This window comes from Oncorhynchus nerka, linkage group LG27 (genome assembly GCF_034236695.1).
Source record: "Oncorhynchus nerka isolate Pitt River linkage group LG27, Oner_Uvic_2.0, whole genome shotgun sequence".
NCBI classification, from domain to species: domain Eukaryota; kingdom Metazoa; phylum Chordata; class Actinopteri; order Salmoniformes; family Salmonidae; genus Oncorhynchus; species Oncorhynchus nerka.
The window spans coordinates 48531303-48546631 of NC_088422.1; the positions used below are offsets into that span (position 1 = coordinate 48531303).

The window sequence follows — 15329 nt, forward strand, 5'->3', positions numbered from 1 at the left end:
CCGTACTATACAATCACTCTCCGAGAAGTATTGATGGCCCACCTTGGCGCAGGATACGTCAATTCCTGTTCTGTATGTGCCCAAACTAAGTCTCCTTGACACACTCCAACAGGGAAAGTCCTTCCCCTTCCCATGCATCGGCATCCCTAGTCTCACGGCTGGCTCTCTACCAGGAACCTCCCACTCCAGTTGCCCTGCAAGAAGCTGAGCCCCCGGTTTGTGGGACCGCTCAAGGTTCACCGTAGGGTCAACGAGGTGACGTATAGGTTACAGCTTCCCAGTGACTACCGTATCTCACCTTCTTTTCATGTCTCCCTTCTAAGGCAGGTGGTTCCTGGTCCCCTGGCTAATGCTGTCCCACACCACACCCACCCTGGAATGTCGAGGGTGCTCCTGCCTGTGCCGTCAGATCTCTACTGGACTCCCAAGGTTTTGGGGGTCGGCTTCAATACCTGGTAGACTGGGAGGGATACGGCCCAGAGGAGCGGTGTTGGGTTTCGGTGGAGGACATTCTGGATCCCAACATCATTCGTGATTTCCATCTTCGCCACCACACGTCCTCAGGGCTGTCCCTTTGGCCACCGTCGTCTTATGGCCTCATGTGGTGGTGGTGGTGGTGGTGGGGGGGGTAGACTGTCAAGTCCTCCCCTCCGGTGTTCAACGTTGCCGGGTTTACTAACCACCGGTCCTGGGAATGATGGCTTTCATCATTACGCGCACCTGCGCTTCATCATCAAGCACACCTGGACTACATAACCTCCACTTTATCTGACACTCCCTTATGTTCCTTCCCCAGGCAGTCTGGTTTCTGTTTGTTCTTGTCTAGACACTACTCCTATGTTGTATCATTCCATGTTAACTCTTATATTAAACTTATCACTTGCTTCTCGATTCCCAGCATCTACGTTACATAGTAAGTGTATGTATTGTCTTTTATCTACAGAGCTAAACTATTTTACAATAGCTTTGCAGGGATTTTGATATTGCCAGTAGTATTCCACTTCACAACTCTATGAGATGAACACAAGTGGATCAGGGGCAGGATAGGTGAATTTAAGGAAGGGGTTATGTTGACGGGAAAAGGGTTGGGCTCCTTTCCTATACTGCAAGAACAGCTGCTGGTAATAAACACAAAATATGTTAATTATTGTATTGCCACTCCTAAGCTGTCAAGTATATTTATTACAGGGTTGTCTGACCCAATGCCCCTCCTGTACTTGAAGAGCACACATAACAACTGAAGTCTTCAGTTGGCTGTATTCCATGTTGGAACAGAGCTCAGGAATTACAAACATCATCACTCACCTGGTGATGATGGCCAGGTGTGGAGGGCTCATGCATGCGCCCATGAAGAGGACCACATTCTCGTGCCGAGTGTTTCGGTAGGCCATCACCTCCCTCTTGAAGGCCTTGAGCTGGTCCTCATTGTCACGCTCGATGTCGATGAGGCGGATGGCCACCTCGCCATGCCAGCGCCCGTGGAAAACTTGGCCGAAGCGACCTGAAGAGGGCAGAAGGTACTGTAACTTAGAGGTTAGAGAGGTGTGGTGGTTCATTTCTTTACTATCAAATGAGGAGAGACAAACTTATCACACAAGTCAGAGTTATACGTAAACAAATCTTTAATAGTAAGCGCTTTGCAATAGCAATGGCTTGTCGACAAATCAGTGTCTCTGATTCGTTGAAAAGCGGCGAGACAAAAGTACAAAGGTCTTTTAAAGCCAAGATCCACCCCCTAATCGACATAACAAACCACAGATGTTTTGAACGGGTCACAAGGTGAGACTTTAAATGAGAAAGGAGTATCCTGTAGCCAGATAGCATTCGCTATAAATTATCATTCAGTTTGGTCCCTAAGATGAGGTTCCAATCTCATTCCTGGTACTTCATAGCACAAAAACACAAACTCATCCAATGGCATAAATCAATTGTAAATCAACTCCAGATACTCCCATCTCAAGTAAAACCCCTTCTTGACCCCACTCCTGGACAAGCTCACTGAGGGGAGTGAGCCTCTAGGTCATACACTCACCCAGGATAAGTGCAACACCAGAGATGACATACAATGGTTCCAGACACTACCACACACATCCCCAATGCTAAGGTAGGGAGTGACTGGCGCACAGACATTGTGGAGAAAAGTAATTGGTTCCCCATTAATCACGCCATCCCTTCACATGGTTTAAGAATAGGTAAAGACACATTCTCATATGAAGACAATGTTCCATCCTGTCCTCTTCCCTTTCTGATATTCTGCATAGCACCAAGGACATGTGAAAGATAAGCCTGACCTCTCCCCTCTCTGGGCCCCGGGTGACTGAGCCCCAGCTGAGGGAAGAAGTGCAACTGCCAACACCAGAGTCCGAAGGGATACATTCAAATAACAAGTATATTACATAAGCATATTATGCAGATAAGACATCTTTATTATCTATGTTACACAACTAATTCCGATTCTTCTGCCACAGAGGCTTCAAGTCTGACACTAAAAAGTGGGGTCTGAATTGGTGACTGGAGGGCTGCCGTTTTCAGGGGGGTGGATCAATTGGGTGGACCAATTTCCACTGTAAGAGTTGGACTAATACAATTGTATTGTATGGTATTGCATGGTATTGTATTGTATTGACATGATTTCAATTAATGTAAAACAAGTTGAATGCAAAATCCCTTTCATTTGAACCATTCATCATTCCAGGCAATACTATAGCTACATGTCAATTGTACCTCTTCCCTGTTAATTGGTTCTGTATCCTGATAGGCTTGCTCGTTGAGCGGCTGTTTGAACACAGGTGTGGTCCCTCTGACCTAATTATTGAAGGAACTGCTTTTAACAGCAGGTGTGTCATTGTTTGAGAGATCCTTGTGTGTGTAAGGTGAGCCACAGTTTTAGCCATCAGTTACTTGGTTTATCCTGCCGTTTTACAATTAATTAAGCATTTTTGCACATTTGACTTCTGTCTGTTTTTAATGCCTTTTAAGTGTTAGAGCATAGGCCAGCTCTCTCACAGTATTGTATTAATAATAATAATAATACAATACATTCTATAGCGCTTTTCATAGAATCGCTAAGCACTTCAATAACAAAAAAAGATGCAAGCAATATATCATGACAAGTCAACCAATAGAGGCCAAGTCTTTGAAAGCTGCATCCTCCGAAGATGGAAAGGGTCAGTTCCTGGCTTGAGCGGAGAGAGCTGGTCAGATGATGGTGATGGAGTCTGCTGATCTTGTCAGAGGCTGATTTATTTAAGTCTGTCTATTACCTTTCCCGATGAGCTCCCCTATCTCTAGCTGTTCGAAGGGGATGTCCCACTCCTGGAGAAAGATGGAGGTCTGGCTGGCTTTACGGGGGAAGTTACGGGCTGACAGCAGAGACAGGTTCATCTCCTCAAACTCATCCTCCGAGTACTCCGCCTCATCGTTGCCCTCCTCATTCTGCTCAGGAGAGGAAGAGTGAAACTAATTTCCATCCAGGTCAACAATAAGTGTTTTATAATAATTATTGAATGTGCTGTCCTCTATCCTATGGCCTCTACTGTATATTAAAATAAAATAAAATCCAATTAAATTAAATTGAAACAGTGAAAATGGACAGCCTTGTTGTGGGGTTGCAGAGGATTACCATCAGGAGCGTCAGCATGCCAAACTATAACAGACATGACAAAGGCTACACAGATCTTATTCAGAAAGAAATCATACAATGCCATCAGATGGGGGACTCACGTCTGATGTCGGTTCAACTTCAATCTGTAGTAAAGGGTTTAAAGGGTTCACCTCGATTCTGAAAACAAGAGCACGGCATGCAGATGGGAATTATGAGCACTTTACATCCCACACGTTAGCATTATACATATGCGCTGAACCCTGTTGAATCATGCATCATTGATTAAACACCATACACTTAGTGAGCCATCCTTTTTGTCCATTTAGCTGCATTTAACCTTTCCTAACCTCTCTGTATCATCATTACAGATTCACACACAGTATCTGTGTGAGGAGAGACACTGATTGGCAGCTCAGTGTCGTGACGATATGTGTATGAAATTATATGTGGTCCCTGTGGAGCGTGGGGCCCCTGGTAGGGCCTCTGTCTCCTAATGAGAGGATCCAGCCGGGGCCAGAGAGAGGCCCTCATTAAACCAGGGAAGAGGCCATTAAGGCAGGGGAATCAGCCAGCTGCCACTGGGTGCTGGCTAGGCGAGGGAGCGCGTGGAGCTGCACACAGAGAAGACGGGCTTTAATTAAATCATGAGAATGTGTGTTTCATAACCAAGATAATGTATTCACATTTGTCAGAAGGCGGAGAAGGAGAGGGGAACGACAGAGAGGGAGAGAACAGTGGGGGTGAAAGAGAGAGAGAGAGAGAGAGAGAGAGTGTGTGAGCCCGAGTGAGAGATAGGGAGGAAAAAGAGCAATAGCGAGAGAGACAGAGCGACTGTTGCTGGCGCCACCTTAAACTAATTTCCCCTGTCATATTGACACTGAGACAACACCTGTGTCAGTCACTTAGAAGGTATCAAACACAAGTCATTCAAACAGCCACCTATTTCTATCAGCTTAAAAACCACCAGCAATTGACTATAAAAATTGTCTATGAAAGCTAGAGTTACTGAACGCTACCTTTTAGTTTTGTGATTGATTGAGATTATAATGTAATTAGCTGAAGACTCCAAAGATGTCAATTGAGGAGGGGGATGAGATATCCATGGGAGCCATACTAAAAAGGAATGACCATTTCAATAAGCATAAAAATCCACCAATAATTGAAAAAAATTGAAAATCGTCTATGAAAGCTAGTTTAGGTTTAGTTGAACATCTTGGTACATATGCAGTTACTGGAAGCTAAAGTTACTGAGTGCTACCTTGGGTTTAGTTTTGTGATCGATTGAGATTATAATCTAATTAGCTGAGTAGTCCAAAGACATCTCCATCAGTCCTTGTCTCCTCCGTCTGCTTGTTTTCCGCAGCCGTGGTTTTCAAAAAACCAAGCGGAATCCAGTTGGCATCGTAACTGTAGCGTGAAGTGAAGGCCATGCTAACATTAGCCCCAGAGTGTTTGTCTAGCCCTTCATCTCTCATTGAAATTGTCACCAAAACATCTTTGCTCAAATGATTCAAAGTTTCTATCCTCTTTAACCAATGAAAGGACAGAGATAGGCAGACAAGATGTGATATGAGGGTTATGTGAAACAGTCTGTTTTTTTGCCCACACGGACATTACTCTGTGACCGCATCGCTTGACAACATTTCTCAGCACATCATTCAAAAATAATATTTGGTTATTTTCTGACCTACTTCACTGGTGAATGGATCCGGAGGAGGAATCAGAGGTATTTGTCAACAGTTTAACTCCAAAATGGCACTGGACAATAAGGCTGAAGTTTTACGTATTCCTAACCAATTGTGTTTGCGTTGTTTGTAACTTGTTTTTTTTACTTATTTTGTACGTAATGTTACTGCTACCATCTCTTATGACCGAAAATTACTTCTGGGCTGCGATTACTCACCACGGACTGGCAGAATCCTTTTTTCCTTTAACGAGCCCGACATGAATGATATACTGCTTTCCCGGGAACAGGCCCAGATCCCCATCATTTGCATGAAGAGAACGCAGAGAAAAAGAGGCCAGAGGGCTGGCTGCCTTCTAAGAATTCGTAGGTGATCGAATAAACCCCCACTTCCTTCCATTCTGTTGGGAAACATGCAATCTTTGGAAAATAAAATCGATGACCTAAGCGGAAGATTAAACTACCAACGGGACATTCAAAACTGTAATATCTTATGCTTCACGGAGTCGTGGCTGAACGATGACATTATCAACATACAGCTGGCCGGTTATACCCTGTACCATACAGCGGCGCCTGGTAAGACAAGGGGTGGCAGACTATGTATTTTTGTAAATAACAGCTGGTGCACGATATCTAAGGAGGTCTCGAGGTTTTGCTCGCCTGAGGTAGAGTATCTCATGATAAGCTGTAGACCACACTATCTACCTAGAGAGTTTTCATCTGTATTTTTCGTAGCTGTCTACATACCACCACAAACTGATGCTGGCACTAAGACAGCACTGAATGAGCTGTATTTCGCCATAAGCAAACAGGAAAATGCTCGCACAGAGCAGCTCAAAGTAGCCGGGTGTCCCGCCCTGACCTGAGTATTCTTTGTTTTCTTTATTGTTTTGGTTAGGTCAGGGTGTGACATGGGTGATGTATGTGTTTTTTGTACTGTCTGGGGTTTTTGTAGGTTTATGGGGTTGTTTATCATCTAGGTGTATATATATGTCTATGGTTGCCTAGATTGGTTCTCAATTAGAGGCAGGTGTTTATCGTTGTCTCTGATTGGGAACCATATTTAGGCAGCCATGTTCTGTGGGTATTTGGTGGGTTATTATCTATGTCTATGTCTAGTTGCCTGTGTCTTCACTAGTTTTATATAGCTTCACGTTCGGTTTGTTGTTTTTGTATAGTTTGTTAAGTGTTCTTCGTCTTCATTAAAAAGTATGTATTCTAATCACGCTGCGCTTTGGTCTCCTCCGTACGACGAACGTGACAGAATAACCCACCATAAAAGGACCAAGCAGTGTGATTGGGGGGGAACAGCGCTTAATGGAGAAATGGACCCGGGAGAAGGACGAATAGGTAACAACCTGGGAGGAGATTGAGAGTTGGTCGATCGATCCAGGGAGAGTGCCAGAGCCTGCATGGGATTCTTTGGAACAGTGCGAGGAGGGATACAGAAGAATGGAGGAACGGCGAAGATGTAAGGGTACACGGCTAGCACGGAAGCCCGAGAGGCAGCCCCAATAAAAAATGTTGGGGGGCACACGAGGAGATTGGCTAAGTCAGGTAGGAAACCTGAGCCAACTCCTTGTGCTTACCGTGGGGAGCGTGTAACTGGTCAGGCACCGTGTTATGCAGAGATGCGCACTGTGTCTCCAGTGCGCATTTCTAGCCCGGTGCGCTATTATATTCCAGCTCCTCGCATTAAGCCGGGCTAGAATGAGCATCCAGCCAGGACGGGTTGTGTTAGCTTTACACTCCAGACCTCCAGTACGCCTCCACAGCCCAGTACGTCCTGTGCCTGCTCCCCGCACTCGCCCTGAGGTGCGTGTCCCCAGCCCAGTACCACCAGTGCCAACACCACGCACTAGGCTTCCTGTGCGTCTCCATGGTCCAGTACTCCCTGTTCCTGCTCCTCGCACTCGCCCTGAGGTGCGTTTCCCCAACCCGGTACCTCCAGTGCCGGCACCACGCACCAGGCCTATAGTGCGACTCGGCAGTCCAGTACGCCCTGTTCCTTCTCCCCGCACTCGCCATGAGGTGCGTGTCTCCAGCCCGGTACCACCAGTGCCGGCACCACGCACCAGGCTACCAGTGCGCCTCCAGGGTCCAGTACTCGCTGTTCCTCCTCCCCGCACTCACCCTGAGGTGCGTGTCCTCGGCCCAGTACCACCAGTGCCGGCACCACGCACCAGGCCTACAGTGCGCCTCGCCAGTCCAGAGTGTCCGGCAACAGTACCCAGTCCAGAGCGTCCGGCAACAGTACCCAGTCCTGAGCGTCCGGCAACAGTCTACAGACCGGAACTTCCTACGACGGGCCGCAGACCGGAACTTCCTACGACGGGCCGCAGACCGGAACCTCCTACGTTGGACGGCAGACCGGAACCTCCTACGTCGGGTCACAGTCCGGAACCTACCACGATGGATCGCAGTCCGGATCCTACCACGGCGGGTCACAGTCCGGATCCGCCAGAGTCTCCCTCCAGTCCGGATCTGCCAGAGTCTCCCTCCTGTCCTGAGCCGCCAGAGTCTCCCTCCTGTCCGGAGCCACCAGAGTCTCCCTCCTGTCCGGAGCCGCCAGAGCTGACAGCCAGCGAGGAGTCGCTAGTGATCACACTTTCCGCATCCGATGTGAGTAAGTCCTTTAAACAGGTCAACATTCACAAGGCAGCAGGGCCAGACGGATTACCAGGACGTGTACTGCGAGCATGCGCTTGACCAACTGGCAAGTGTCTTCACTGACATGTTCAACCTCTCCCTGTCCGAGTCTGTAATACCAACATGTTTTAAGCAGACCACCATAGTCCCTGTGCCCAAGAACACTAAGGTAACCTGCCTAAATGACTACCGACCCGTAGCACTCAAGTCTGTAGTCATGAATTGCTTTGAAAGGCTGGTCATTGCTCACATCAACACCATTATCCCAGAAGCCATAGACCCACTCTAATTTGCATACCGCCCTAACAGATCCACAGATGACGCAATCTCTATTGCACTCCACCCTGCCCTTTCACACCTGGACAAAAGGAACACCTATGTGAGAATGCTATTCATTGAATACAGCTCAGCGTTCAACACCATAGTGCCCTCAAAGCTCATCAATAAGCTAAGGACCCTGGGATTAAACACCTCCCTCTGCAACTGTATCCTGGACATCCTGACGGGCCACCCCCAGGTGGTAAGGGTAGGTAACAACATCCGCCATGCTGATCCTAAACACAGGGGCCCCTCAGGGGTGTGTGCTCAGTCCCCTCTTGTACTCCCTGTTCATTCATGACTGCACGGCCAGGTATGACTCCAACACCATCATTAAATTTGCTTCAAGTTCAAGTTCAAGCTTCAAGTTTCTTGGTGTCCACATCACCAACAAACTAACATGGTCCAAGACAGTCGTGAAGAGGGCACGACAAAACCTATTCCCCCTCAAGAGACCAAAAATTTGGCATGGGTCCTCAGATCCTCAAAAAGTTCTAGAGCTCCACCATCGAGAGCATGGTTGCATCACTGCCTGGTATAGAAACTGCTCGGCCGCCGACCGCCGACCGCAAGGAACTACAGAGGGTAGTGTGTACGGCCCAGTACATCACTGGGGCCAAGCTTCCTGCCATCCAGGACCTCTATACCAGGCAGTGTCAGAGGACGGCCCTAAAAATTGTCAAAGACTCCAGCCACCCTAGTCATAGACTGTCCCCCCTCTTTTACACCGCTGCTACTCTGTTGTTATCATCTATGCATCGTCACTTTAATAACTCTACCTACATGTACATATTACCTCAACTAACCGGTGCCCCCGAACATTGACTCTGTACCGGTACCCCCCTGTGTATAGTCTCACTATTGTTATTTTACTGCTGCTCTGTAATTACTTGTTACTTTTATTTCTTACTCTTCCTCATATTTTTTTAAAAAACTGCATTGTTGGTTAGGGGCTCGTAAGTAAGCATTTCACTGTAAACTGTACCTGTTGTATTCGGCGCATGTGACTAATACGATTCGATCTAGATTTCTACTCACTCAGGCTCAGACAGGACAGGGTGAAGGATGACCTGGGGTGTCCTGTTAGGAGCCTCTGGTGCCGGGGCCACGTCTGGAGCAGTATACAGTATATGGTAAATCATAAAATAGCCCTTATACCATGGTAACTACAGTGTAATAATCTATGTATGTAATCACCCTGTAATAATCTACTGAGCTCGGCTGGGGGCTTCAAGGGTCATGCCTGGGGGGTGAGGTCCATGCTAAAATCATTACAACAATACAGGGGCTGTACATAATAAATAATAAGCATTAGGAGTTGTTACTACTCAGGACTTGAGATACATGAGATACTCTGTCAGGACCAATCCTATACCACCATCCTGTATCTCCTAAATGTTCTATCCTGCCCCCATATGATTTCAGTCACATCCCCTCTCGTCAAATATCTCTCTAAAACAGTGTTTCTTAATCCTGGTCCTCAGGAACCAAAGGGGTGCACATTTTGGTTTTTGCCCTAGCACTACACACCTAGATAAAATCATCAAAGCTTGATAAATGGAATCAGCTGTGTAGTGCTCGGGACAAAACCAAAATGGACCAGGATTAAGAAACACTGTTTTAAAAGACCCTTCTGCAATGGTCCAGCCAGAAGATGCTCAAAGTCTCCACATTAAGGGACCAAAAACTAAGACAGGCTTAGAGAGAAAAAGGCTTTAGAGTTTAGAAGCTGTCAAGGAGGAGAGGAACAGGAAGCATCAAATCACAACGTCAAAAAAGTCCTCCTCCTCTTCCTTTGGCCTAGTGCAGTGCATTTTGGTTAGGCGTAATGATCAATTAAGAGGCACTTACCTGGGAAGATGAACTGCTGCTTGTATTTGAAGTAAGAAGAAGCTGCAGAGAGGGAGAGAGGGAGAATGGGTCTGAGTGGTACAGAGCTGGGTTCATAGAAGGGTTGAAATGGCAATAATGATATTTCTTTCCTAGAGCAGAGATGTAGGACAGACAGCTCTAAAAATCTAAGAGTGGCGGAGTGGCACTACATTTACTACTTCTATCAGATAACATTTCTAAATGCACTTTAAAGACATCCTCCAGTAATTTTTGAATTTTCCCCAAGTATAAATACAGTAATGTACTGTACACACACTTAAGCATTAAAAAAATGTTTTGAGCAAATGTGTGTTTTTAGACACAACAATAAACTTCAAGTAGTGGGGCATTCAAGAGTTGGTCTGATGGTCTGTTATGATGTCAAACCTGGACCCCTTATTGGGATGCGATTTTTATTAAGGTGTAAAATGGGGTGAAAATGAGACGAGTAGGTTTTAATTTCATCCTGTACCTGTGAAGTTGAACTGTTTCTGTTGCCGTGCTGACTGTGGGGAAGGGTGTAGGGGGAGGGAGGGGTGGCACTGGAAGGGAGGGGTGGAGCGGGTGAGGAAGGTGTGGAGGAGGTGGTGGAGGAGGGGTTACTGCTGGAGTCTGGCTGGTACGGGACAGGGATGTGATCCTGAGGACAGAGAGAGAGTGAAAAAGAGAGGGATGGAGAGAGACAGTGAGAGAAAGGTAGAGAGAGAGAGAGAGAGAGAGAGAGAGAGAGAGAGAGAGAGAGAGAGAGAGAGAGAGAGAGAGAGAGTGAGTGAGTGGGTAAAACAAAAAAAAGAGCGAGTGAGGGAGTCAATTTCAAGGTGTAAAATTAATACAGACCCACAGGTGAAACAAGTCTCAAAACTGACTGTGAATCCAAAATAATTTCATTTTCCTAGGATTGTGAGTTTACTTGCTGTTTACATGATAGTTTTTTTGGTGCCCTTCAGTCGAACATTGACAGACAGCTCATCCCCCCTGTGAGTCACACACTCTCTTCTTCTAGAACCCTCAGGCACCTCTCTCCTGTATCCACCTCAGTGCCTGGAGCACAGAATTAAATAAACCAGTACTATAATGCATTTCTATGGCCTAGAGCAGGTAGAACTCTGTCTCTTTTCAGACTTCCTCATTCAGAAGATAACACCTGACAATGCACCTGTCGACTAATTGTGTTGTTATGACACGGGTCTATAGAGATAGTGCTGCCCAAGATAGGATTTAGGGGAGAGATATGCTGGCTTTTCTTTGAGAGATAAAAGCTCTATTACGTTCTAAGGTAAAAATAAGTGGCCTTGGTTGCACTCGCTTATTATTGAGCGCTGCTATGCGTGTTCATTAATAGCACCCCCCCCCCCCCCCACACACACACACACACACACACACATACACACCATTAACTTTTTGTGGTTGTATTGATGTGGTAGAGTAAGGGAGATCTCATATCAAACTACTTATTATCACAGTGAATAAAAAAAGAGTTCTGTCTTGTTTAAATAAAGACTCAAAGCAATCCAATGGGTTATATTTCATGTGACAGGACATCTGATGAAGACCCAATATGTCACGTCCTGACCATAGAAAGCCTGTATTTTCAATGGCCGAGTAGGTCAGGGCATGACTAGGGTTTTTTAGTCTAGTTTATGTGAGGTTCTAGGTTTCATTTTCTATGTTGGTGTTTGTGTATGATTCCCAGTTAGAGGCAGCTGGTAATCGTTGTCTCTAATTGGGGATCATACTTAAGTTGCATTTTTCCACCTGTGGGTTATGGGATATTGTTTGTTTATGTTTAGTTGCCTGTTCGCACTGCATTGTAGTCACGGTTCGTTTATTCTTTATTGTTTTGATTTTTCTAAGTTTCACTGTCTAATAAATATGTGGAACTCTACGTACGTTGGTCCGTCTATACTAACGAACGTGACACAATAAGACAAATATAATCACAGTGAGATAAAACTATAACTCTCATCCACTAAAAGTTGTCTAAAACGCTATAGTGTGGGTTTCCAAACAAAATACCTCCATTATGAAGTTATGATGACTTGCAAACTTAATAATGGGGTAGGGGGATTTGCGGAAATTCCAAACAATGTTTGACGAATTGAAAAGTATCTGTGTGATTGATGAGCTCCTACTTTTGAAGTGTGAAAATTAATTTGTTTTTAAAATAATCCAGTTGTCGGTGGTTGGTCCAGTAATGCTGGTCCGTCTGACTGAACTTCAGGTGATGCACATTTCAAACAGACCAAAATAACAGATATCAAGACAACAGAGCTCAGATGTGGAAGCACAGAACGGGGGGGGGGCTGCGTGTGTATGTGTGGGCGCACGTACATGTGAGCATGCCTTCATGCGTCTGGTAGTTCCTACCTTGTTGATTTTGTTGGTTTTGGGCAGCGTCTGACTGATGTGCAGGTCTGTGTACCTGAGCGGGTTGTTGATGTCACATGGTACCGATTCAGTCCGTACCAAACGAGCTGGGGATAGACCGAATCAGACAAACAACAATACACTGAGAGAAAGTCTTTATTTTCTCAAATTTCTGAATGTGAAAATATGACAAACTCTTCTTCTTTGAAGATGGTCCTTTTTTGCTCTCGCAAGGGAACACTTAAGAACACCCTACGATACTGTAGCTTGCCAACTTCAAGTAGCAGAGACTTGAATCTTCCCTTGCTTTTTTTGAAGGTTCTGTACTAAAACAAAAGAACGGTTCATAAATGGATTATTTTACCTTGATTTCCTTGGTGATCTGTCACACCGGTTGGGTGAAAAAGAGAAAGGTGTAAAGGACATACAGTTAAAGCTCACTTTAGATGACAGAGAATCTTTTTAAATGAGTACTTCAAACAAAAGCACTATCACAGAGAATGAGTAGCCCTTTAAAGTAATACTTCAGTAACATAAGCACTATAACAGAGAATGAGTCGTTTTTTTAAAGTAACGTTTCAATAACAAAAGCACTATAATAGAGAATGATGAGCTTTTAAAATAGTACTTCAATAGCAAAAGCACCTATATTCTAGGAATCCTAATAATAATCCTAATAAGTATACCTAATATGAATATGCACTGCGTAATTACAGTAGGGCTATATATGTGTCTCCTAGCTTGAGATGCATGTGCAGTTTGTGTTACTGCTTACGATGAGAATAATACTCAAGGTTTGTGCCATGTGTATCAAGAAGTTCTACTGCGATTAAAATGGTACATAATGTATGCAATCACTGCTTTCAGTCGCTTTGGATCAAATAATCAGCTAAATGACATAACATGTATGAATTGAAAGACGAGTGGTGAAATCGTCCTTGAAGTTATTGGACCTGCATATGAAGTCAGTCTTCAGTCCTACAGTAAGCTGCTGGTCCAACAGTCCTTTTACCTTTGAGGGGGTTACTTCCTCCTCCTCTTTGGATGATCAGTAAATGGCAAGGTGGGGCTTCTTTGGTACATTTGTTGTGGCACTTCAGCCTGGTGAAACAACAGAGTAAAACACTCACCAGGGCAGCATCAGAAATGGCATCCTATATCAGAGTCTGATCAAAAGCAGTGCATTATATTAGGGAATAGGGTGTCACTTCGGATGCAACCCCAGACATCACTGAATCTCTGCTACTCATTTTACAAACAGTTAAAAGAAACCCATTCTTGAACTTTTAATAGTCTGGGTCATTAAGGAAATAAAACGCTGTCTGAGTTCCACCCAATTATTTCCCTTGTGTCAAAAATGTCACATTCAGTTGGTTGTAAAATTGGTTAATTTACTTAAGTAATCTGTTTTAAATGATAATTGCTTGTTCTTTTCAGAGATTTTCCCAAGTATACGGTGACAAATGTCCTTTCCAGAATTCTAATAATAATGTGGATGAACAAATATGGATGACAAGAAAGAGTTTATAGCCTGAGATTTGATTATAACCTTTATAACCAACCAGGAGGATCATTGATTGATGTTGATGTTTTTTATTTTTTTATCTTCTGTTAAAGCACACCAATCCTTAGAAACATGTTATGCACGGCAATAAAACTTTTATAATCGAGTAGTAATGTTTTCTGAACATAGATTAGAATAATACAAGGAAGGACCTTACTTGCAGTTTTTACATTTAAGTCCAAACAACATTCCTTTTCCACACACTATGCATGTCTGAGACATCCAATACTTGGTGGAAAACCTGCAAGCACAAGAAGAGAGAGAGGGGAAGAGAGAGAGAGAGAGAGAGAGATCAGAGCACATAAACAAAACAAAACATCTCTTCCACCTGTTTGTTCATGCATAAACGAGTGCAAACAAAAGCCACCAGGTGTGGATCACTGCAGAAAAACATCACAGATTGCTTGTGATGACAAACAGCTTTTGTCATAGAATGCCTCATATTCACAAGTCACATAAAAAAATATGATATTATTATTATTTCTTTGGCAGGTTGATGTTTCCATAACATAAGAAAGATGGACACCTATAGGGCTAATCATTCCCCACCGCGCAACAATTTGAGCTCCAATCTCCAATGCACCTTGATTCAATTTGGGGGGCCCCCACTCCTTTCAATACTCTGCACCAATGTTCAGTTTGTGGCTGTGATGTCTGTGAATAAAGGCTGTGACAGAGGCCATTCTGCTACATCAACACAGTAACACAGCAATCAGTCACAGAGATGAAGATGGAGCCCAGCAGAGCCCGTGGCACAGCGTTCAGAGCAAGACTACAGTGTGTCTCAATTGTCTTGAATGATAAAAAGCAATTCCCTACTTTGGGGTTGGATGAAGTATCTGAGTGCCCAATTTAAGAAAAACTCTGGGTTTATTTTCTGATAGATCTGACGTCTGGGTACCAGCAGCTGGCTGGCTGGAGTAATGGAATAGGAATGGGTTGACAGAATCCAAATCTCTTCATTAGGAACCTTCGTATTGCCTCGTATTGTGCTAAACAGAATCAGGGAGGGCACAATTCAATCTGGCATCCCACTCTAATTTTGGTGATCGGGGCCTAAATGATACATTGCTTTGGCAGGCGTACATACGCTGCCTAAGTTACCGTTAGACTGACATTAAAGGTGAGATATGATTTGACAGATAGATCTTTTTCATTCCCAGGGAGATGTTGCTATAGCCAGTCATTTATTGCATTGCTATGATTTACTTACAAATAATAACCTGTGCTTAGAGCCATATCTTTGAAGATACATCGAGGCACAAATAGAG

At 44.6% G+C, this 15329-nt stretch overlaps 1 protein-coding gene across 1 annotated transcript in view; it reads right to left on the bottom strand.

The window, feature by feature from the left end:
* ksr2 (kinase suppressor of ras 2) overlaps positions 1-15329 on the bottom strand; it is a 145516-nt gene that overhangs the window by 21345 nt on the left and 108842 nt on the right. Inside the window, 11 exon segments of the mRNA XM_065011148.1 lie at positions 1306-1501; positions 3264-3435; positions 3724-3774; positions 6515-6527; positions 9294-9366; positions 10107-10148; positions 10600-10656; positions 10659-10767; positions 12495-12601; positions 13507-13595; positions 14216-14299. Of these exon segments, the coding sequence (XP_064867220.1) occupies positions 1306-1501; positions 3264-3435; positions 3724-3774; positions 6515-6527; positions 9294-9366; positions 10107-10148; positions 10600-10656; positions 10659-10767; positions 12495-12601; positions 13507-13595; positions 14216-14299 (993 nt within the window).